The following is a 24918-nucleotide window of genomic DNA, read 5'->3' on the forward strand; positions in this document are numbered from 1 at the left end:
CAGGATGTAAGAAAAAGAAACCCTTGGTCTTTTTGGCTGGACCTTGGGACTGTCAAGTTTTGAGGCTCAAGCTGTTTCAAGCTATCTTGCTTCTAGGAGGGGAGAATCTCAAAAAGAATGGAAACACACAGGCAGCAGAGATGAAAGATAGAACAAAACTGGACTCTGGTGATATGAGGAGGCCGTGATGAAAATCTGGACTCTGGGGATACAAGGAGGCAGTGATGAAGATCTAGACTCTAGAGCGAGATTGCTTGGGTTTGAATTGCTCTGCCGTCTACTAATGGGGTCACTCAGGACAAGTTAGTCTCCGTACCTCAGCTTCTTCCATCTCTGAAGTGGGAATCATTGTAATAGCTGCTCACAGAGTCGTTTTGAGGTAGGCGAGTCGTGTGAAACACTGAGAGCAGTACCCAGCAGGGACCACGCAAGTGTTAGTCACCATCCAAATTCTGCGCCGAGCCGTGCATGAAATGAGACCTACCTCTGGATGTTTTGGTTCTTAGAACAATATATTCTTTGTTTGGCATCTGCCAACTTAGGCTACCTTTTCTGTCACTTAACCCAAAGGGTTCTAACTAGTAGATCGAGGGGAATCAAATTCTTACGCACTTTTACGTTCTGTCTTCCTTAGTAAAACTAAGACAAAAATAATCCAAAGTCAGATATTCCTTTACTGACTGTTACCCAATGGTGAGTATGCTCTTGGAACAAGTCAATTCCTGCTCCTTCCCATTTTCTCAGTTGTGTTTGTTTGAAATTTACTTTTCAGAAATTCTTTTTAAAAAAAATATTTATTTATGAGAGAGAGAGAGCAGGGGAGGAGCAGAGGGAGACAAGCAGACTCTGTGCTGAGCGGGGAGCCTGATGCCGGGCTAGATCCCAGGACTGTGAGATCAGGACCCAAGCAGAAATCAAGAGTCAGAGCCTCAACTGACTGAGCCACCCAGGCGCCCCCTTTTCAGAAATTCTTTAAAAACTACTTCAGGTCATGATTTTCTAGGAAAACTCCAAACACTATAACTTGATTTCCCTAGCCAGCGTATGCTTTATCTACTTTCTCTCGCAACCCATGCAATGTTCTATAACGTTGATATAATAGAAAACACTCAATTGCGGAAGAGGGCTGGGGCTACAAATAGGAAAGGGAGAAGATCAGAAAACCTGGGACTCCGACTTGGCCTCAGCCAGTACCTCCCTGTGTGGTCTTGGACAAGCCCTTCTCCCTGGTTTCCTGGTCTGTAAAGCAGGCGAGATGATGCCTGAGGTACCCCGCCCCACCACTTACTGATTTTGCAATATATGAAAACTTTCTCAAGCACCTTCAATAATAGATTTCATTCTCTGTGGTTGAAAGGATGGAAAGGAAATTAGAAAAATAATAAATCTTAATGAGGCCCATCTGTATTTTGTGATTACCTTAGAATTTCTAAGGTATGTCATAAGATTTGTCTTCTCTATTTTCCTTCTGTGTCTGAAGGGTTTTCTTTTTTCTTTTTTTCTCTTTCCTACTTTCTTCTCTCTAAAACTCCCTGTGTTCTTCTCCCTGAGTCCTCACCATCCTTAATAATCAACAAGGATCTTGGTGATGTAAGCTGAGAATTATAGCAGAGGCCCTGGGCCTCTAGTCCGCTTTAATTAGCAGGCAGTTCGCAGGGAGAAACAATAAGGAACCAGAATAGAAAACAAATAGTAAACTAGAGAAAATGGAGACAAAAGCAAATGACTAGAATTATCTCGGGGAGCTGGGAAGAGGAAAGCCAGAATGTTATTCTTCCTTTTTTGTAGAATGTGAAGCCAGGCCTGATGTGTAGTGGGCACCGGTGGGTGTTTGTGGAGTGAGGGAGCGAGGAGGTGAGTGAATAGATGTGAGTGAACATTTGGCTGTGTGTGGACAGCCTCGGTCCTGCCAACTCAACTAGCCCAGGGACGGCGGAGGAAGGAAATGACAAAAGAAAACTCAGGATACTCCTGTACCAATGCAAAACAAATTGTCCACTGCAGACGTGAAAATATCCAACGCACTGAATGAGGAACAGTATGACATTTGAGAAAGCTAAGAAGTTGCCTGCTAACCCGAACCAGTGCATTTGGTTTTGAAATGTGGTGCTTATTTGCAAGTAAGTATTCATTTCATGCCTCACTATTTGGCTTTTAGGTTGGACTTAATTAAAAAAGCTGTAGCATCTTTGAGTCCAATTTCCTCTTTTCACATAGCATCTGTCCCTGACAGCTTGTGTGAGGCTTGGCCACTTGTTGAGGCCGAGGCTGGAGGAGGAAATGACAGGGGAGAGGCGAGGTGGACAGACGCCTCTTGTTGGAGGTGGCACTGTCTGACTCTGCACGGCCCAGTCACGTGCTTAGGAAGCGCCTTGCTTGAAGCAAGGCAACAGATGTCCCCGAGAGGAGGATGCTGGCAGCCTCACAAAGGCCAGCATGACGGAGGGTAGGCATGAGTGCACTAACGGGGGAGCGAGGCCCACATGCTTCTGCCCTCTGCTCGGAGCTGAAAAATAGGCCAAAATCGGATACAAGCAAACCGTAGAACTGAACAGAGAGAACATACTAATTTGGAATAAACATTATCCCTGGGCAGGGGCGCTGTGGGAGTTGGGACCTATTTCCCAACACAAATATACCCTAGTGTTTTCTATATTCAAATAGATGGCCTAAAAGATAAAAGTCTATACCGGGGTTGACTTTGCCTATAGAAACGCACTGTTTTGTTTTGCAAAGCATAGCTACCTGTTTATGCATTTACCTGGAGCTGTGGTTTTGAGTGTAACCAAGAAACAGAAGCTTTCTCCTCTTAGATCTGTCATTCTCATTTATCAGGATAAGCCTATCAGTAAATCCAAACTGGGATCTCATTTTGCGACAAGTAATTGAGTTTGTGGTAAGCACGCTCTTACAGATGGAGCATGCACTTAATCTACTTTCTGTTTGATGTTTTTAGTGTTGCTTTTAAAGCAGTTTGTTTGAAGTTCAAGGTATTAGAATTTAGTTCTTTGGGGACTTCATCCTTAATTTAAAGGAATCTTTGGAAATTGCTTAGGCCTAACTGGGTCTTATTCTTGAAATTACCTGGAATTTCCCTAACTGTGCTTTGCTGTTTTATAGCACAAGGCCCATCCCACCAAATATGCACTGAGTTCGTGATCACTTTCTGGGCCTTTTCTTTTCTCCCCTATGTGCCCTACCTTCTAACCGCCATAGATGTGCTGGCTACACTTGGTTGCTAGACAATTCCTATTGCTTTCATGCAAAGGAAACCAACATTATGACATATCTCTTTTGAAGCTTATAGTTAAAGCCTCGTTCTTTGTGGTTCTGTGGGTATTAGAATCTGTGGCTGTTACCTGTTTCTTACCCTTGTTGCCTGAAGAATGTCGTCAGCCTGACTGTGAGCAGATCGTCAGAGATCTATGGAAGAAGGCCATCTCTGGGCCACATTAGGGCTTAAACACTAACATAACCACATGTCTAGAAAGCAAGCAAGGTTAGGAGCCATAGGGGTGCATTTGGCCAGACTTATGAGACTTGAATGCCACCGTGAATAATGTTTAGTAACTTTTACTGATACATTTCCAATTACACGATTAATAAAAGGATGCTTATGGAAAAATTAGAACAAAGTACTGATGAGCCAAAAGGACAGCCTCCCTGAAAATCCTGTGTTTAGAAATAGTCACATAAATCTTTTGATGTTTATGCTTCTAATTTCCTTCTATATACATATATACATGTAAATATATATTTTCTACTTACAAAAATGTGGTCAGACAATTTATATTGATTTTCTTTCAAAATCCACTGAATATATTTCTTTATCTTAAGTATTTGACATCATTTTTAATGGTTATGCACAGTTCATTTGCATGGATAGAACTTGTTTTTTTGAACCAGTCACCTGTTGTTAGACATTTAGGTTGACTTCAATTTTTCTTTCTGATAAATCATGCTGTGATGATTTCAGTATTTTTTATGGCTGAATAATATTCCACTGGATAGCTAGCTAGCTATATCTCTATCTATCTATCTATCTATCTATCTATATCACTTCCTCTTTATCCATCCATCTATTGATGGACTCTTGAGCTGCTTCCATAGTTTGGCTATTACAAATAATGCTTCAGTAAACCTAGGGGTGCATGTATCCCTTTGAATTAGTGTTTTTGTATTTTTCAGGTAAATACCCAGTAGTGCAATTCCTGGATTGTAGGGTAGTTCTATTTTTAAATTTTTTTTAAGATTTTATTTATTTATTTGAGATAGAGATTGAGAGAGAGAGGGAGAGAGAACACATGGCGGGGGGGTCAGAGGGAGAAGCAGACTCCCTGCTGAGCAGGGAGCCCAATGCGGGACTCGATTCTGGCACTCCAGGATCATGACCTGAGCCAAAGGCAGTTGCTTAACCAAATGAGCCACCCAGTCACCCTATTTTTAATTTTTTAAGGAAACTCCATACTGTTTCCCACTATGGCTTCACCAATTTACATTCCCACCAACAGTGCAAGAGGGTTCCCTTTTCCCCACATTCTTGCTAACATTTGTTGTTTCTTGTGCTTTTCATTTTAGCCATTCTGACAGGTGTGAGGTGATAGCTCATTGTGATTTTGATTTCCATTTCCCTGATGATGAGTGATGTTGAGCATCTTTCCATGTGTCTGTTGGTCGTCTGTATGTCTTCTTTGAAGAAATGTCTGGTCATGTCTTCTGCCTATTTTTAGATTATTTGTTTTTGGGTGTTGAGTTGTTTAAGTTTTTTGTTTATTTTGGATACTAACCCTTTATCAAATGTGTTATTTGCAAATACCTTCTCCTATTCTGTAGGTTGCCTTTGGGTTTGGTCGATTATTTCCTTCATTCTGCTGAAACTTTTTATTGATGTAGTCCCAATAATTTATTTTTGCTTTTATTTCCCTTGCCTCATGAGACATCTCTAGAAAACTATTGCTATGGCCAATGTCAGAGAGATTACTGCCTATGCTCTCTCCTAGGATTTTTATAAAGGTTTCAGGTCTCACATTTAGGTCTTTACTGCATTTTGAGTTTATTTTTGTGTATGGTGGAAGAAAGTGGTTCAGTTTCATTCTTTTGCATGTGGCTTTCCAGTTTTCTCAACACCATTTGTTGAAATGACTGTCTTTTTCCCATTGTACATTCATTCCTCCTTTGTTGAAGATTAACTGACTATAAAATTGTGGGTTTATTTCTGGGTTTTCAGTTCTGTTCCATTGATCTATGTGTCTATTTTTATGCCAGTGCCATACTGTTTTAATTACTACTGCTTTGTAATATAACTTGAAGTCTGGAATTGTGATACCTCCACTTTTATTTTTCTTTATCAAGATTGCTTTGACTATTCGAGATCTTCTGTGGATCCATACAAATTTTAGGATTTTGCAGCTAAATCTTTATGCATCTTTGTTTCTTTAATATTAAATTCCAGACATTTAATTATTTGGTCAAAAATTGCCGTGATTCTTATAGGAATCTGTCTTATATGCCCTTTAGGATGGCAGAGAACATCTGGGTGACAAAAATGGTTAATGCTTCTTAAACCAAACCTGACACAGGGAAAGAAGAGAGAGGGATCTCTGCCCTCTACTCTCTAGGAAGTTTGCTATAAATTTGAAAAGGGGAACTGGGCTCCTCATTTATTTTGGTTGTTTCAAGCCCTAAATATTAGATTAAATGTGTTCACAGTAGGCCCCGTGAATGACCAGGCATGGTCACACTTTTACCATGCTATGTAAATATGCGTGTTCCTACTTTATCTGTAAGAGTATCTGTAATCGTAGTTACCAGTGGCAGAGAAGGGAGAGAAAGGGCAATCCTCTTAGTTCTTCTCTGTGTTGAGTAGAGATGCATGTTTTTGATATGCTGAGGACAGTTACTATAAAATGCAGACTAATAGTGTTTCACTGGAGAATAGAAAATACTGAGTGACGATGGAGTGCTTTGAGCAACCTTTCAATCCATTTATCAAAAGACCTTATAATGGAACTCTCATTTCAAGGGAGGTCAAACACTAATAAATGTTGAGGAAAGAAAGTTAAAAGGACATCAAGTTAGTATTTTACTATCCGTTCTTTGATCTTGGAAAGCTTGAAATATTTTTCACACTAATTTTGTGATTTATTGACTCATTCCTGACAATTGGCTTATTGGACCAGATACAGATGCCTTGCTTTTAACCACAGCTTCAATTTCTACAATGCTTTATAATACCAACAGGTTTTTATGTGTTTACTGGCCTCACTTACTGACATTGCCACAGTTCTGGAATAGTCTTTGCTAGTTAAAAACTGGATTATTGTCAGTAAAAAGCACCTGAAATGTGACTGCTTTTTGTCTTAAGTGTTGTAATAACATCTCTTGGTTTTGTTGTATTCCTTTGGGTGCAAAACAATAAAATACCCTGTACTTGACTGACTCTTCCATACTCACCTGTATTCAGAATATATTCAGAATCTGATCTGTTGCTACCACTTCCGTTGCTACCACTGTGGTCTATGACAAAAGCCCATAGACATCTCATCTTCATCCTAGGTCATTGCTGTAACCTCCTAACTGTTTGCTGCTTTGTTTCCATCTTTGTCTCCCTTCAGAACCCACATGCCATTGGGAGCTTCCAAAATGCAGGTCAGATCATGTCATACCTCCTCCCCACTCAGGGTCAAGCACCCCAGGCCCCGCTTGACCCACCCTTGTCTTCCTCTTCTACCACGAGCCCCCTGCACACTCCCAATGAGAAGAGGATGGAGCTGTCGGAAGAGGATCTCCATGAGCTCCAGGCACTCATCTGCATTCCAGCCTTGGTGCTCGGCTGCTTTGCCTTCTCTTTTTTTCCAGGTCATGAACTGTCTCTGTTGCTGCCTAAGGTAATCCCATTCACTTGTCCACTAGAGTCTCCCTCTCCAACGACTCCCCTTCTCTCTCCAGCATCATCAGTTTTCCACTCTACTGGATCCATTCCTATCAGCCTACTAACAGGCTGTTATTTCTCTCACTTAAAAAACAGGACAAAACAAAAAGGATCAGTCAAACAAAAACAGCTTTTCAATTTCTTTTTTTTTTACTACCCCCCCGACTTTATTTAGATATATTGACAAATGACATTGTGTAAGTTTAAGGTATACAATGTGATGATTGGATATATATATATATATATATATATATATATATACACACATATATATATCCATATATATACACACACACACACACATATATATATGATTACCCCAATAAGATTAACAGATCCATCGCCTAACATTGTTACCTTTGTGGGGTTTTTTTTTGCCATGAGGACATTTAAGATCTATTCTCCTTTTTTTTTTTTTAAGATTTTATTTATTTATTTATTTGACAGAGACAGAGACAGCGAGAGCAGGAACACAAGCAGCGGGAGTGGGAGAGGGAGAAGCAGGCTTCCCGCCGAGCAGGGAGCCCGATGTGGGGCTCAACTCCAGGACCCTGGGATCATGACCTGAGCCGAAGGCAGACGCTTAACAACTGAGCCACCCCAGCTCCCTAAGATCTATTCTCTTAACAAACTTCAAATATATAATACAGTATTATAACTATAGTTACCATGCTGTATATGTTTCTATGAGTTCAGCTCTTTTTAGATTTCATATATAAGTAGTATCAAGAAGTACTTTTATTTCTCTAACTTATCTCAATTAGCATATTGCCTTCAAGGTTCATCCATGTTGTTGAATAGCAGGATTTCCTTCTTCATGGCTAAATACCACAACATCTTTATCCATTCATCCATTGGGGGACACTTCAGTTGTTCCCGTATCTTGGCTACTTTGAATAAGGCTGTAATGAATATGGGGTACAGGCATCTCTTTGAGATAGTGATTTCATTTCCTTTCGATAGATACCCAGATGTCGGATTGCTGGATCATATGGTAGCTCTATTTTTAAATTTTTTAGGAACCTCCATCCTGTTTTCCATAGTGGCTGCACCAATTTGCATTCCCACCAACTGTGCACAAGGGTTCCCTTTTCTCCACATCCATGCCAACGCTTGTTCTCTTATCTTTTTGATAACAGCCCTTCTGACAGGTGTGGGGTGGTATCTCATTGTGGTTTTGATTTGCATTTCCCTGATGATGAGTGATGTGGAGCTCCTTTTCATGTACCTACCGGCCATTTGCACGTCTTCTTTGGGAAAATGTCTATTCAGGTCCTTTGCTCATTTTTAAATCATATTATCTGCCTTTTTGCTATTGGGTTGTATGGGTTCCTTATATTAAAACAACTTTTCTTGGCAGCATTTCCTCATCCAGTGACCACTCATATCTCTGCTCCCTTTTTGGCAAAACGCTTTGTGGTCTATTCTTTCCCTCCCTTTCTCCATTGAATTTGCTGCAATCAGGCTTTTGCTCCCATCCCTCCACCTAATCCCTTCTAGTTAGGGTCACCAACCACCACCTCCACGGCGTTGACTGACTTCAGGAGTCCATTCTCAGCCCTCACCTTACTTGACCTCTCAGCCGCATCTGCTAATATCAATCATTCACTTCTCCACCATGAAATATCAACTTCTAGTTGCTTCCACAATCTGCACTCTACTAATGGTCCTCTCGCGCCAGCCTCCTGATTGCTGCTGCATCTCTGCCCTTATATCTCACTACCGTCTCCTTCCCTCATTCAGCTCTAGGCATCCTGGCGTCCTCAACCACCTCAGGTGCATTTCGGGGCTTTTGCATTGCTGTTCCTCCTGCCACAGAGGCTCTTCTCATAGATATCTGCATGAATCTCTACCCCTCTCTTCCTTCAAGTATTAGCTCACATGTCACCGGCACTACCTATGTTCTTTCCCTGCCCCTTATCTTCATAGTGCATCTCATAGTCTGGCTTACTCTTTGACTTGCTTGTTTCATTTATTGTCAGTCTCCACCCACTAGCTTGTGAGCTCCATGGCAGGGCAGGGTGGGGGGCTATCTACTGTGTTCTCTACCACATCCCCAGTGCCTAGACCAGCTGTGTTGCATGATAGGTGTTCAGTAAATAGTTGTTGAATGAAGGAAAGAATGAATGAATGGTGAATGTTCTCTTTATTGTTAGCAATGCACTTGGAGAATACTACAGAACTACTTGAGTCTCATACCTTATAGGAGTTTAAAGGATTCTTAGTTTTCTTATAGTTAAATGAGTTAGGAAAAACAAGAGTGTTTTGGGAGGTGGAATGCCTTTCTTGTTTTGCCAGCCTTCCTGTGTACATAGAAACACTTCCTCAGAACTCTAAATTCCAAGTATAATCCTTAGAATCTGTCTTGTAAGCAGCAAAAAGTGCCATTTTTGTGCCAAACTGAAGGACAAGGGCAGAGTCAGAGAAACAGCCTTGATGTGGCTCATTTTGATTCAGAGGCGGTATAAGTGCAGGTTGAGAGACTGCTGGAGATGTAGAGGACCCCTCCTGCCTGTCTTTGGTGCCTCCTAGGCAGGTAAAGGCCTCACAGGTGTCCAGTTGACATTACCTGTACACATCAGCACATTGCTATCCATGGGACATGCCTTGCACTATCTCCACTCCCCGCCTTTTCTCACGTATTTTTTTTTTCTTTCTTCCCAAATCCCTTCTCTATTTCTGCTTTCAGAAGTTCATTCCTGTCAGGGCCCAGCACACACACACAGACTTGTCTGTGAAGCTTTTCCAGATCCTTGCCAATCAGCCTGGACTCCCCGTGTAAACCATGCTCCTTAGAATAGCAAGCTCCAGTGTACCTCAGTTTAGTGTGAACCCAGACACACAGACATGGACACACACATATACACACATATAGTCACAACACACAGACACGCCCAAAGACATATACACCAAATGTAAGCACATTGAGGTCAGGGATTGCATTTTATTTTTCTGGTGTTTTTAACACCTAGAAAGTGCCTTGGAGAGTGAAGACACTCAGTATAGTTAGAACTGTAATGAAATGTATACAGTCCCTTTTTTATCAGGTAAAAGTTCATTCTTATAAATCCCCCTCTTGCTGGTTATTTTCCTTTTCCTACTGTTTTGTGTCTACGTAGACATTATAAAGAGAAAGCACTTGTGCACCACAACAAAGCCTCCCACTTAATCCTGGGCATAACCGTCCTTCTTGCCCTGCACTGTGCGCTTGTCCAGGGGCCCTCAGATGCGTCTACAGACAGAGGCCAGTGGGGGTCGTCTCACTCTTGTTTGGCAGAGGAAGAAACAGGTTAAGCAACTTACGTTAAGATTGTTTTACAACACAGAGCTGGATTTCAACTTCTGCTTTTCTGAAATGCGAGTCTGAGGGTCTAAGAATTACATTGCATTTATACTGTGGCAGTTCTTTATCAGAAACTACCCAACAGTAAATCTCAGGAGTCTAGAAAGGTATGTAAAACCACAAGACCATCCATTCATGGTTACTGAAGCTTTTCTACCAATATTTTCACCCGGTAGCATACATGAAGCCCAGAATACTTGGCTGTTGAGCCTATTCACCCATCTCTTCATATTTGTTAGCAAGATCAGAGGAAGCAGATTATTGACTAATGCAGCTCTGTCCTCAGTGGCATTGCTGCCTTTGCCGGCAGAAAGGATTAGGCAAATTAACAAAGGGCCTTGAGCCAACAGGGTCTGGTGGGAGGCCTCACTGATGTATGAGATGTTGGGCGTTGGGTCCCAGAGGAGGGAAAAATGGCATGGTCTTGGCTGAGCTGTCCATGGGCACCACATGCTAGAAATCCTCTGTGTTGAAGAAATAAGTACAAGGGCCAAGAAGCTCACAGCCAGGATTACTCCAAAAAGGGAAGATTTACGTTTAATCATCTTTTAAAAAATCTAGATATATCAAATGTGTTTTATTAAACATATGCTAAAATGTTCTATATGTAAGGACCCCCAGTGTGTTGGGTAAATAGCTCGTATGTTGCTGAGTGCTAGGAGGTAAAACAACAGAGAACTGCTGGACACTCCAAAGGGAATAAAAGGTATCTCCAAGAGAGGATTTGCCTAACAGACTCTGCTAGCTTTGGCCAGGGTATTTGCATGCTATAGGGCTGGGTTGGCTTTCCGTTGTGTACTTTTAAAAAAGCGCTCCTTTCTAATGGCTTATGTGTACTCCATTGAAAAAGTGATGGACAAAACAGGTAAAGTGCTCTAAATCTATTTAATAGTATAAAGAGGCATAATGGAAGCCAGAGATTCAAAGAATTTCTTATGAATTGCCTTGCAGGGGTGAAGAGTGAGTTATAACAGGTAAAGGCTCCTTGGGATACTTTGCCACTAGCCTGATTCTGTGTACAAAGTTACCTCAATGACAGGAGATTGACTGGAGGTGAGATTTGCACTTGAGAGCAAGGCAAATCCAGGCAGATGCCTGCTAATGGCTCCTCTGAATTAAAAAAGGAGAATCTGGGGGTGCCTGGGTGGCTCAGTCAATTGGGTGGCTGCCTTCAGCTCGGGTCATGATCCCGGAGTCCTGGGATTCAGCGCCCCCACCCCCCCGCTCAGGGGGATCCTGCTTCTCCCTCTGCCCCTCCTCCTGCTCATGTTCTCTCTCTCTTTCTCAAATAAGTTTTTAAAAATCTTTTAAAAAATAAAATAAAAAGGAGAATCTGTCCTAAAGAACATTACTAATAGTGATCTGTGGCGATTTCTATTGTCATGAGAGAACACACTCACTCTTGTGTTTCATCTGAAGTTTTGTTAATCTTGATGATCCTCATAAATCAAGACATTCCTGAATTCATAGGTAGTGCTGTCTGGAGACTGTAGCAAAGGGTGCGTAGTCAGGCTGAGCTTCATTCTTGTGAATACTTTATGTTTTTCTAGCACCTTCACAAATTCCTGTTCGCCTGATACAGCAACACTGGTTTTTTCCTAGATCTTTGCTTCATTTTGCTCATGTCAAATGAGGATTGGAGATGTCACCTCTTTCAGAAGTCTTGTGATAATAGGTAATAGATTTGGAAAGCACAACGTGTCCTCTGTGTATTATTTTATTATTATTGCACATAACTCAAAACTCTGACTGTTCATAAGAGTAATACAATTATGAAACAAGGCTACTGATACTGCTTGGTATCCCATGATCATTCCTGAACTTTTATTAGATAGGAGACATGAGGGACTGAGGTATAAACACAGATAACTGACACATGGGGTAGAAAGTGACAAGCGTTTTAAGAGACAAATCAATAACTCCCCCATGAGAGTACAGATGAGAGCCTGAGTTTCCAGGAAGGAGAAACAGGGAAGACAGAGAAAATAACATGGAGTGAAGATTTGGAGGCAGGAACTCAGAGGGAACCCAGAAGGAGCAGATTTCACTACAGTCCAAGGTGCATGAGGAACAAGAGCGCAAGTTAGACTAGGAAAAAAGACTGGGGTCAAATTATGGAAAGTTTTCCATGTCGAGCTGAGGAGTATGGACTTGGGAGCAGAGGCAATGGCAAATGATGAGAGAGACTGGAGACAACACACACTAAACAGAAGTCAGTGAGGTCTTGAACTAGGGCATTTCAGAGAGAAGAGAGGAGAGTGAGGCCAGAAATATCCTGAAAAGAGAAGAGACAGGAATTGGCCATTAATGAAATAGGAGGAAAAAGGCGAGCTGGTGAGAGGAAAAAGGAGAAGGCGAGACAGTCCATTAAAGCATGTGGTGTCTCCCTGGGCCTCTGACAGCTGGCTTCTGTATGGACAATCCTGGGAAAATATTGCCCTTTTACATTCTTTCTCAATGTTGAGTGATGCTCTTTTCTACTTTTCAGTGTGCTCAAAATAGCCAAAGATACAGCATAATGCTTTGAGCCAAAAAAATAATATGATGAGCCCAATTGGTAAAGTTTTAAAAAAAGAAAGTGGTGATTCATTTTTCAGACTCGAAGAGTTTCTCTTTTTCAAAAAAATGCCAGAACATGAAGTTCTGAAGTAGAGAAATTAACAGGTGATCATTTGAATAACAAAAAGTATATTTTCCAAAAGATTTCCTTTAGGGATTCTTTAAATAGTAAGTGCCTTGTCTTCACCCATTTAAATTTGATTTACTTGTAGGCATTTGATAAAACAGAGGAATAAGCTTATCACATGAAGCATGATATTCCTTAGAACTACATGTTACCACATGCAGTATTTTCAAAATGCTTATTTATATATGTATGATGTTAGCTATAACCAAAATATTCTAAGAAATTAAATGAATATATTTTCATGTTCAGTAGTCAATTTTGATAATTAAAGCTATAATCTTAACATTAAATATATAAATGACAGGTGTAAAATTTGGTAATCATCAAAATAATTAATTCCTGTCATTTGTATAGTCCTCTAATAAATAGAATCTAGAGAGTTCTTTGTCATTTTTCTTAAAAAGTTTGTGATAATTTATAACATGAGCTCTGAAAACCCTAACGATGGCTTCCTTTTTGAATTCTTAGAAAGGTAAATTTAATTATTTTAGGTTTCTCTAGCAGTTACTAGTTTTTTTCTACAGATTACATTTTAAAATTACTCTCTGCTACACAAAAGAATTGAAAGGAGGGACTTGAACAGATATTTGCACACCCACATTCATAGCAGCATGATTCACAATAGCCAAAAGGTGGAAACAACCCATTATCAATGGATGAATGGATGAGCAAAACATAACACACACACACATACACACACACACACACACACACACACACACAGGAATATTATGCAGCCTTTACAAAGGAATGAAATTCTGATACGTGCTACAATGTGGATGAACCTTAAAGACATTAGGCTAAGTGATACAAGCCAAACACAGAAAGACAAATAGTGTGTGATTCCACTTATGTAATTACATAGAGTGGCCAAGTTCATAGAGACAGAAAGTGGAAGAGTGGTTGCCAGAGGCTAGAGGGAGTGGGGGGTTCTTGTGTAATAGGCACAGAGTCTCAGTTTAGGGTGATGAAAAAGTTCTGGAAATGGATGGTGGTGATGGTTGCATGACCATGTGAATATTCTTAATGCCTCTGAACATGCACTTAAAAATAGTTAAGATGGTGAATTTGTTATGTATATTTCACCAGTTTTTTTTAAATGACTCTCAGCTGAACTATACTCCTGTAGCTAACTCTCTTAGAAAAGTACAGTTGCAGTGGCCAGTTTGGAACAGGCTGGTGGACTTACACTTGCCATCCTCCAGCCTGATCGCTGGCTCTTCCGTAGGGCTCCTTGGCTTTGCCCCTGTTCCCCAAGGGGAAGAGCGGCTCATAAACTCCTGGTGCCACAGGTGGATATGATAGTGCTTCACCTCCCAGCCCTCAAAGTGTCCTGCTCCAGTCTAGCTGAGTTGTCAGCTTCAAGAAAGATATTGGAAATGTGTTTTTTTTTGTTTTGTTTTAAAGATTTTATTTATTTATTTGCGAGAGAGAGAGAATGAGAGACAGAGAGCATGAGAGGGAAGAGGGTCAGAGGTAGAAGCAGACTCCCTGCTGAGCAGGGAGCCCGATGTGGGACTCGATCCCGGGACTCCAGGATCATGACCTGAGCCGAAGGCAGTCGCTTAACCAACTGAGCCACCCAGGCACCCTGGAAATGTGTTTTTAAGTTTGAGTTTTTATCAATTTGTGCCTTAGACCGAAAATTTATTTGACTTATTTGAAGAGGAAGGAGAAGACAAATCTACAGTCATCATGATAATAAGTACTTCTTCCTATGCAGTGTATTAAAACTCAAGACCGGGGTGCCTGGGTGGCTCAGTCGGTTAAGTGTTCTACTCTTGGTTTCAGCTCGGGTCATGATCTCAAGATTGTGAATTGAGCCCCATGTCAGGCTCTGCACTCAGTGTGGGGTCTGCTTCAGACTCTCTCCCTCTCCCTCCCCACTCACTCTCTCTCACGAATAAATAAAATCTTAAAAAAAAATAACCCAACTCCAGACCATTCTCATTCTACTGCAGTCCTTTGAGATGAAGTAGGGCAAGCAGTATAATTCATATACTGTAGGTAAGATGAGATGGGAGGAGCAAGTCTACGTGACCTGCCCAAGGTCACCTAGCTAAGCTAGTGTTCACCCCCCAGGTCCAGATCTGCAGCCCTTCCCCATGTGCCGTGTTGTCCTTTCAGAGCCAGGATGAGGGGAGTTCTGGGTGGGGTCTGGACCATCTGTAGTGCAGGACACCACAGAAAGGCTGAGAGCATCTGAGAGCCTCTCAGGAGCGAGCCTTCTACTGGTGCTGCACTTGATCCCAACTGAATCCCAAAAATGGACCTCCTTTTGAGAGCAGAGCTCCAGATTGAGCTCAGAGCTGATGAGGCCTTCGGTCAGATGGAAGTCCTTGGCTTCTGTCCCGTCTGGATGAGACCCTTTGGGGCCTGTCTCCCACCTGTCGCAGTGCTGCTGGTCGGTGCCACGTGCGGAGGGGCAGCGTGCTTAGGGGTTAGGCTAGTTCCCTGGGGCTGCCATAACAGACTCTAATGGGGTGGCTTAGAACAGCAAAGGGTATTCCCTCACAGTTCTGGAGTCTAGGAGCCAGAAGGTGTCGGTGGGGCTGTGCTCCCTGCCTCGCTTCCAGTTTCTAACAGCGCCCAGCAAGCAATCCACTGCGTTCCTTGGCTTATGGCTTGCTTCACTCCAATCTCTGCCTCCATATTCACAGGGCATGCTTCCCTGTGGGTCTCTGTGTCTCTGTTTCCTCTTCTTACAAGGACACCAGTCGTTGGACCGAGGGCCCACCCTAATCTAGTATGACTTCATCTTAATTAATTATATCTGCAGACACCCTGTTTCTAGGTAACATCACATTCTGAGGTTCCAGGTGGACATGAATTTGGCGGGGGTGGGCGCGGGGTGGTGGCACACTATTCCATCCACTACAGCAGCCAAATACAGGCTCTGGGGCCAGTGCTTAGATCTCTGTCCCACTCCTCTTCCAGGTCTGTCCAGGTTCTGGGGGCCTCACCCAGTACCCCTCATTGGGGCAGCAGGCTGACTTCTCGTTGCTGTCATGTGTTGATGCTGGCATCTGTTTCCTGGTCCCCAGTGGTCTATTCCTCAGAGTCATTGCTGTGTTGGCACTGGCACATATCCCCCACAGCAAGATACCTTAAGGTCTGCCTGTCTTCTGAGTTACTTTCTTGATACACTTGATTCACAGAAGTTGTTCTTTCCAGAGGTGAAACTCGGCAGGCTGTATAAGGTTTGTCACCACTTATGTGCTACCTTTAGGAGTCATTCACCTGTTCTTAGGATGTGTTCGGGCATTAGGGTCCATCTGGGGCTGCCTCACTTGCCCAGGCACACCACACACACATCTCCACCCTGGTGTTTCCTCCTCCTCCTCCTCCTCCAAACTACCAGGACAGGCAGGTGCAAAGCTCCTGGCCTCATTTTCCCTAGTTCTACCGGAGGGTGTCCTTTATCCACTCCTCTCAGGGCTCTGCCTGGAGATGGGTGGGGTTTGTGGCTGCTTCTTAGGGACCCCCATCCTCTGGCACCTTTCTACCACCCTCCACTGGTCTATTAGCTTCCCCTGGCCTGTGGGACTTGAACAGAGTCTTTCCTTACTTAATACTCATCCTTCCAAATCTTCAGCCCATTCCAGGGCCCAAGATTTTGAAATAGAAAAGAATCCATTTCTTTGTTTTCTGCCATTATGCTGTGTCATCCTTTCTCTGTAAAGTCATAAAAGCAGTAGTCCTAGCTGACGGAATGGGCAAGGGTCACTGGCTGCAGGGACAGCATACAAAACAAACACACAAAAAGCCACCGGGGCTAGTTCCTAAAAATATGCTCCTAACTCAAATATTTCAATTTCACAGTTTCATAGAAGTTCACGGAGAAATTAGAGGACATAAATAGTGAACCAAACCAACTTTGCAGATGACTAAAACTTGATCCGGTGATATCCCTGGGAGACTGGTATGATATGGGCTGTAGCTGAGAGCTCAGAAACCAAAAATGACAGAGGGAGCAAGTAAAAAAACACATATAGAGAGGCTTAGCCAAGCCGTGATTTGTAGAGAGAGATACCTCCTAAACCGAACCACATGAAAAACTGTAAAATGCAATCATTGTCTTGATTAATCTGCTTTGGAAATCTAGATGTTCAAATTTTAGTATAAAATGGACTGTTTTTGTATAATACTATATGAAAAAGGAACTATTTTATTTTATTTTTAAAGATTTTATTTATTTATTTGACAGAGAGAGAGCACAAGCAGGGGGAGTGGCAGAGGGAGAGGGAAAAGCAGGCTCCCCGCTGAGCAGGGAGCCCGATGCAGGACTCAACCCCAGGACCCTGAGATCATGACCTGAGCCGAAGGCAGGCGCTTAACTGACTGAGCTACCCAGGCGCCCCAAAAAAGGAACTAGTTTAATCTCGGTATTGGCTGGGCACCCAGTATAGTAAATGTGCCATTTCAAAATTTGGGAAAGACCACCACGAAGAAGTGGAAAAGACACGGACACAAGTGGCTGTATGACTCTTGACTCCTCACCCACATTTGGGGGGATAACAAGGTGGAGAGTTAGAATTTTGAAGCCAACCCACGCACGGTGCTCAAAACCTCACCCTCTCCAGAAAAGGTGGGGAGCGTCCCTGCCCCTTTCCTCAGGCACAGGGAGAATAGCTTCAGCTAGACCTCTTGGAGGGTTTAATAAGTGTCCTCTGCACTTTGGTGGACACAGTGGACTGGGGCCTGACTCACCCCTAAGAAATCTAAAGGTCAGGTTGCTCTCAGCTTGTCGCATGGTGGGCCCATTGGGTATCAGGCATTTGTCAGGGCAAAAGAGTGACTGTTTCTCATGAAGCAGATGCAAGGCAGGCTCAGAGATAGTCATCCAGGAGAGTCACTTGGAAGGTAAAGTGACACTAAAAGGAGGGTGGGCCTCCAGATTTCCAGTGGCCGAGGAAGGAGCCCTAAGCAACCAGCATTTATTACAGGTGAGAGATCCCCCGTGATTTCAGGGGGAACACATGAAATCACTCCCGGAGAAGAGAACACTTTAAATACTTGCTGGGAGAGCACCTAAGCCTTCTTTTAGCGGTATGAATACGAATCGAGTAAGACCTTTCCCTCCTCCTCTCCCCTCCATCCTGGTCTGAAAGGGCACCTGGCAAGATGGAGGAGGAAGTAGAAAAGGGCAGCTGAGGGGATAGATTTTTGTCTGACACATATTTTTGAGTCTTTACTATGTCAGGCCATCCTGTTTTAGGTGCTGGGGATAGAAATGGCTTAGAAAGAACATCCCTTTATCTGCTATTCTACATGCTTAAAATCATAAAAACAATTATTCTGCACCCAGCATATCAGTATGGATAGTCTCCTCTGTGACAAAGATGAAATTTGTTTTTATCTGAAAACAAAATCGTTTCACAGTAGTTCTGGCACTTACCCTGATTTTATCACAAAGCTTGTGATTTGTTAAAAAAATTTGCATTTGTTTAAATCTTGGAGGCATGATAAAATGGAAAGTTGAGTCAATAGCTGGCTAATTTTTAGAGACCAAGTAATCAAAGCAATTGTACAGTTAGCTGTCTGGTTTGCATTGCAGAGAATGAAAAGTCTGATAAAGTTTACTTGTGTAGAAGCCATATGGACTGCCAGAAAGTAACCCTTCAGGCCCAAATTGTATTCTTCTGAATAAGAAAGCCCATCTATGTAATGGTGATCTCTCTTGACTTGCCTTCATTTCCCCCTTCCTTCTTCTTTTTCTATTCTTATTGCCCTTCTCTCCTTCATCTCTCTTTGTCTCCTTTCTCTCTTCCACTGCTCCCCTACCCTCCACCAAACCTTTTAAAATACATACTTACTTGAATCTTATTTGTGTCTCAGATTTCTGTGTTCCATATCTAGAGTGCTCACGTCTAGTGGGCAAAATGCAAAATCAGTGTCAGGCAAATACCACAGAAATGTTCCGAGTGCTGTGACTGGCCTTTGGTCCCATTGTGAGTTAGGCCTCCTTAGGATGGGGTGTGGAAGCTAGTGTGTGAGGATTCATGGATGTCGTTGGTAGCACACAGAGTGAGCCAGCAAATCTGTGGTCCCTAAGCTAGCTGTGTCTTAAGAAGCAGATCTGAAAGCGTCATATTGTTTTATCGGTTTCCTGGGAGGGTGTTTCAAGCTTAAAAACTATAGGCAATGTAAACATTTCCTGAGAAGTTAATTATAGTATCTCCTGGAAAATGGAAGTCCTGGCATCATGTAAAAGAAAGGAGAATGTTCTGATTAAGTAACTTGTTTAATAAACAATAAAGAGGATCCACAAAGCAAAACATATAGAAGGAGGGTAGTGATGGGAAGACAAAAAATCCCTCCAGGATGAGTCACTGCAGACTGTGCTGACTGCCTAGAAGGTGGGTGTGGCCTCAGGGACGTTGTAGGGCAAGGAGATCCTGGGGGCTGAAAGAAGGAAGAAAGTGGTACAGCAGGTGCTACATAAATCACAATATCCTTGTCCTGTGATAAATTCACCCTCTAAGAACAAACATCCAGGGAATCCGGTGTCCAAGGTGATTCCTCAAGTGTTTTGTTTATTATTTAAATGTTGTGGCAGACCACTTAATCCAGTATAATCGATATGTAAGAACCACTGCAGAGTCCCTCCTGTCCCAGTAGCTTTGTTAGCATCCTTGAGGGACGATATGGGAATGTAATCACGCCAGCTCCAGTGGAATTGCTCTGGGTCATTTGCATTCTGCCGAGTTGCCGGATTCCTGCCCTCTAACACAATAATGAGCATTTCCCTCCAGAGGTGTGAAGTGTGTCTAATAATTAGTCCTCTGTGCTTTAGATGTGATTGGTTATGTCCAAGCCTCTTTAGTCTTAAGAATATAATTTTATTGTGATGACATTTTTAAGGGAGCAGTCCCCAAACCCCATTTTAGGGAAAACAAAAGGGGGATAACCCAGATACATCTTATCACTGTTCATTGCTTCCCCTTCTGTTAAATCTTACCCAAACCTAGGAAATTGAGATTCGAGGAGCCCAATTTTCTATAAGTCTAATGGCCCCCAATTCAGGATCGCTTCAAATATTTTTTAGGGGTCTGCAACCTCTTTGGTTTTTTTTGAGAGAGAGAGAGAAAGAGCGATGGGGGGGTGGGGTCTCTGTATCACCTGCCCCTCCTGTCACTGCAGCCTTTCCTCATGTTACTTCTTCACTCACCTGGCTCCAAGACGTCCAGCTTTCTGTCCGTTCCACGGGCTTCCTGCCTTGGCCCTCGGTTCGTGCTGCTTCCTCTGCCTTGAATGTCCTTGTCCCAGACCTCCCAACAGTTGACTTCTGCACACCCTTCAGGCTGTAGTGTAACCTTGCTTCCTCTCTCATTCAGAATAGTCAATCACTTACAACTCCAAATCTTAGTGGTTTAAAAAAAATAATAAAATTTATTTGCCTTTGGGTCCTGGCCCAATGTGGTTGGTGTGTGTGTAAATCAGAAATAAGAATGGGGACTCCCCTGTGGGTCCCATGGCCACCAAGCCATTCCAGCATGTGCCCCCTCCAACCCCGTGGCCTTCTGGGAATCCTCCGCAGGACCACCTGCTTTCACCTGGTGAGAAATAAGGAACACGTGGAGGATTGTTTAGGCTAAGCCTAGAAGTGGAAAGTGTCGCTTGCACCCACATTCCACATGGCTTCACCCCGATGCAAGGGCCTGGGCGTGTAGTCTTCCTGTGTGCCCAGAAGGAAAATTCACCCATTGCGTGACTGACAGTCCTATTGTGTCCCTTCTCAGAGATGCCGTCTGTAGCTACCTAAGCAGGTCTGCCTTGTTAGTCTCATGATGGTACTTTCTTTATTTCCTCCATAGCACTTTATCTGTAATAATTTATTTGCCTGTCTGTTAATTGTGTTCTCCGCACAAGCCCAGAGCTGCATGAGCACGGGGATCCGCTCTGCTCGTGACCATACACACAATACCTGGCAATGCCATGTCCTGCACAGAGTGGATTACCAATCAATTACAGTTTATCAATGTGTGATGAATGGACAAGTCAATGATTGAACAAATGAGGATTAAAAAACAGAGACCTTATTTGGAGGGTATCCCCTCTTAGAGAAAAGACAGAACCAATAGGCCATAGTCTTTTATAATAATAAATTTTAAAAAGCAACCAAAATCCCTCTTTGAGTTAAAAATAATAGACTTTGTACTAGGATTCAAAATGAGTTTGGAAGGGCACTGTTCTTTTGGTGTTAGCCCAATTTAGCTTAGTTCACTCTTCCAGATGAGCGGACTGGAGAGGAGCAGTGCTCTTTTTCTTTTCTTTTCTTTCTTTCTTTCTGTTGACTTATTCTACTCTTGCATTTCTGAGTGGGGTGCAAACCCCTCAGACACCCTCCTAACTTGCCTGCCCCTTCTCTACTCCCAGGAGCCAAACCATGTGCTCATCTCCTCCCCTCCTCTATCAATATATTTATAGCAGCCCAGGGGATGGAAGCATGCTATCTCAGATGACTGAGTTTTCTTATCTTGCTCCTCCTTTTCCTTCCCACTGTCACTGTCCTTTCTTGGCTTAGCATGTGGTAGGGTATGCGGCAGAGAGGCAGAATGCCCAATCCAAGGCCACCCCTCCTGTGGTCTGTGCAGGGCTGTAAGGAGGCGTGCTATGTCGTGCTCAGCTCCTTTGCTGTGAAAGCTAGGCTGTTGCCTGTCTCCTGGAGGGGGACACAGGGGAAGCCCACCTTGCCTGGCTCATCGACACTGCCCTGGCCTTGGTATGGCTCCTAACTGGCCGGGCTCTGGGAATGTAGCAGAGTGAGGGGTTTGAGTGCTGATTCCTGGAATCATGGCCAAGCAAGATGTTCCCTACTTCAAATGGGTTTCTCGCACCCCATTCTAGCCCCTATGGGGCAGGCACATGGCATTTCCAGGGTGGAGGGACTTGTGGTTGGAGTAATTCCTGTGAAGAGTACAATCAACTACTTTATGTATTTACTTTCCTTCCCTCATTCTGACATTATTGTGCAGATGAAATACATGAAATGAACACTAAAATCAAGGATGTGTGCAAAGATGCATCCACAGGAATGTTCAGTAATAGAAAAAAATGGAAGCAACTTATATGTTCACGTAAGGGAGTACATAAAAATACATTATGATACATCCGTATAATGAAATACTTGCAAGTTGTTAAAATTGATCGTGTAGAATATTAAACGACATGTAATCATGTTCACATTTAATTTTTAAAAATCAGGCTATAAAGCAGTGGACACCATTTGATCTCATTTTTGCAATTAAAAACTTTTTTAATGTATAATGTATAAACAATGAGAAGGATAAAGATCAAAACAGGGTAGTATTGTAGTAAATGGGATAAGAGGTGAAGTTTTATTCTTAGTACCCAATGGCATTTTTAAAATCTCCTATAATGAATAGGCATTTCTTTTGAAAAAGGACATAAAAATCTAAAATGTAATTTCACAAATTAGATGACTAACTCCCCCAATAAATACTTGTTTATAAAAATGACTATTGATGGAAGACTAAAGAACAAAACAAGTCATTGAGGTGCAGTAAAAAACAGCCCAAGAGCCCAAGATTTCTGTCTGTATCCCCCAACCTCATCCTCCACCTTCTCTCTCCCCTTTCCTTCCCGCCCACATGGAACCAGTGACTGAAGCTCCCGGGGGGGGGGGGGGGTCTGGGGTGGCTTCGGCTCCTTGGCATCTCTGGTCTCCACAGCCTGCATCACTTTCCCACGGCCGTTGCCTTAGTTGAGTGCTGGGTCATCTCCTGATGGGACTTCTCGCCGCCAAGCAGGTCTGGGCTCGCACCGTTCTGAACTGTGCTATCCAGTCCCCTGACAACCTGGCAAATGGGGAGCCACGTTAGGAGACCCCGCCCAGAGAAGAGGGCAGGTGTTCGCTGGGGGTCTTTCCTGACAGCGGCCACCTCCGTTCCCAGAATCAATCCTTCTTTACACCCCCATTCTTTGTTCTGATGTTTTAAATGTCTACTGCATGTCTTTCTTTTTTATAAACCAGCTTACTTAGGTGTGATGAATGTGCACAAAGCTGTACATGTTTAATGTATACAGCTTGAAGAGTCGGGATAAGTGTACGTGGTAAGACCATCACTGTTCTCAAGGCCACAGTCATATCCCAAAGCTTCCTCCTGCCCCCTTTATCATTGTTACTATGTTTTCACCTGCACCTCTTGGCATTTATTTTGTATCAGGTACCTTACACATCCCCCATAGTAATTTCTGCAGTCCTTGTGACATCCCCATGAGAGTTATAGCCCCACTTTACAAATGAGAACACTGAGGCACAGAGAGATTAAGAGACTTGGTCCAAGGCATCGCAGATAGAAACTGGCAAGAAAGCCCGGGTAATACAGGTCCAGCATCTCTATGCTTACCATATTCATGTGTTGTTGCTTCTTATACTTATGTCTTTCACAGGTCTCTCTCCCGCTACCACACTGTGGAGGTGGGAACCATGTTTTATTAGGTTTATTTTATTTTATTTCTATTTTTTACTTTTTTAAAGTAAACTCTAGGGGCGCCTGGGTGGCTCAATCATTAAGCGTCTGCCTTCGGCTCAGGTCATGATCCCAGGGTCCTGGGATCGAGCCTCGCATCGGGCTCCCTGCTCCGCGGGACGCCCGCTTCTCCCTCTCCCGCTCCCCCTGCTCTTGTTCCCTCTCTCGCTATCTCCCTCTGTCAAATAAATAAAGAAAATCTTTTAAAAAAATAAATAAACTCTGCCCAACTTGGGGCTTGAACTCACAATCATGAGATCAAGAGTTAACATGCTCCACCAGCTGAGCCAGCTGGGTGCCCCAATTTTAATTTTTTTAAAATTACTCAGTGCTCATCAAGATAAGGGTACTCTTAATCCCCTTTGTCTATTTCACCCCTTCCCCACTGACCTCCCCTCCGGCAACCATCTGTTTGTTCTCTGTATTTAAGAGACTGTTATTTTGTTTGTCTCTTTTATTGCTTGTTCTTTCTTGGTCTGCTCATTTGTTTTGTTTCTTAGTTACATATATAAGTGAAACCATATGGTATTTGTCTTTTTCTGACTGACTTATTTTACTAGTATAATTCTCTCTAGGTCCATCCATGTTGTTGGAAGTGGCAAGATCTCATTCTTTTTTTACGGCTGAGTAATATTCCTGTGTGTGTGTGTGTGTGTGTGTGTACACACCGCATCTTCTTTATCCATTCATCTAACACTTAGGTTGCTTCCATATCTTGGCCATTGTAAATAACGCTGCAGTAAACATACGGGTGCATGTACCTTTTCAAATTAGTGTTTTCATTTTCTTTGGGTAAAAACTCAGGAGTGGGATTATTAGACCATATGGTAGCTCTATTTTTAATTTTTTTTTTTTTGAGGAACCTCCATCCTGTTTTCCACAGTGGCTGCACCAATTTGCATTCCCGCCAACTGTGCCTTAGGGTTCCTTTTTCTCCACATCCTCGCCAACGTGTGTTATTTCTTGTTTTTTTTTTTTGTTGTTGTTGTTTTGTTTTGTGTTTGTTTTTGTTTTATTTTAGCCATTCTGATGTGTGTAAGGTGATATCTCATTGTGGTTTTGATTTGCATTTCCCTGATGATGAGTGATGCTGAGCATCTTTCCTTGTGTCTGTTGGCCACCTGCATATCTGCTTTGGAAAAATGTCTACTCAGGTCCTCTGCCCATTTTAAATTGGATTATTTGGGGTTTTTTGGTGTTGAGTTGTATAAGTTTTTTATGTATTTTGGATATTAACTCCTTATTGGATATATCATTTGCAAATATCTTCTTGCATTTAATAGGTTACCTTTCTGTTTTGTTCATGGTTTCCTTTGCTGTGCAAAAGCTTTTTATCGTGTTTTAAATGTACCTTTATTTCTTTGATGCTAAGCCCAGGGCTGGCCTATAGCGATCTCATAATAAGTATTGAATGAATGACCATTTATGCAACAAGTGTGTATTTAGCTTCTACCATATGCCA

The 24918-nt window shown here is 42.6% G+C and overlaps 1 protein-coding gene across 2 annotated transcripts in view; it reads left to right on the forward strand.

Annotated features, from left to right (window-relative positions):
- The window catches only part of CHN2 (chimerin 2), a 289625-nt gene that overhangs the window by 83089 nt on the left and 181618 nt on the right, over positions 1-24918 (forward strand). The window contains exon 1 of one of the 2 annotated variants that reach the window (XM_025873088.2): positions 1922-2120. The exons of the other annotated variant lie outside the window; for it this stretch is intronic. Coding sequence (XP_025728873.1) covers positions 2102-2120 — 19 coding nt within the window. The 5' untranslated portion in view covers positions 1922-2101. Of the gene's footprint in view, positions 1-1921; positions 2121-24918 lie in introns of those variants that run through there. 2 annotated transcript variants of the gene reach the window in all.

Source organism: Callorhinus ursinus, unplaced genomic scaffold (genome assembly GCF_003265705.2).
Source record: "Callorhinus ursinus isolate GAN/ISIS: 27379988/994484 unplaced genomic scaffold, GSC_fseal_2.0 scaffold12, whole genome shotgun sequence".
Taxonomy (NCBI): domain Eukaryota; kingdom Metazoa; phylum Chordata; class Mammalia; order Carnivora; family Otariidae; genus Callorhinus; species Callorhinus ursinus.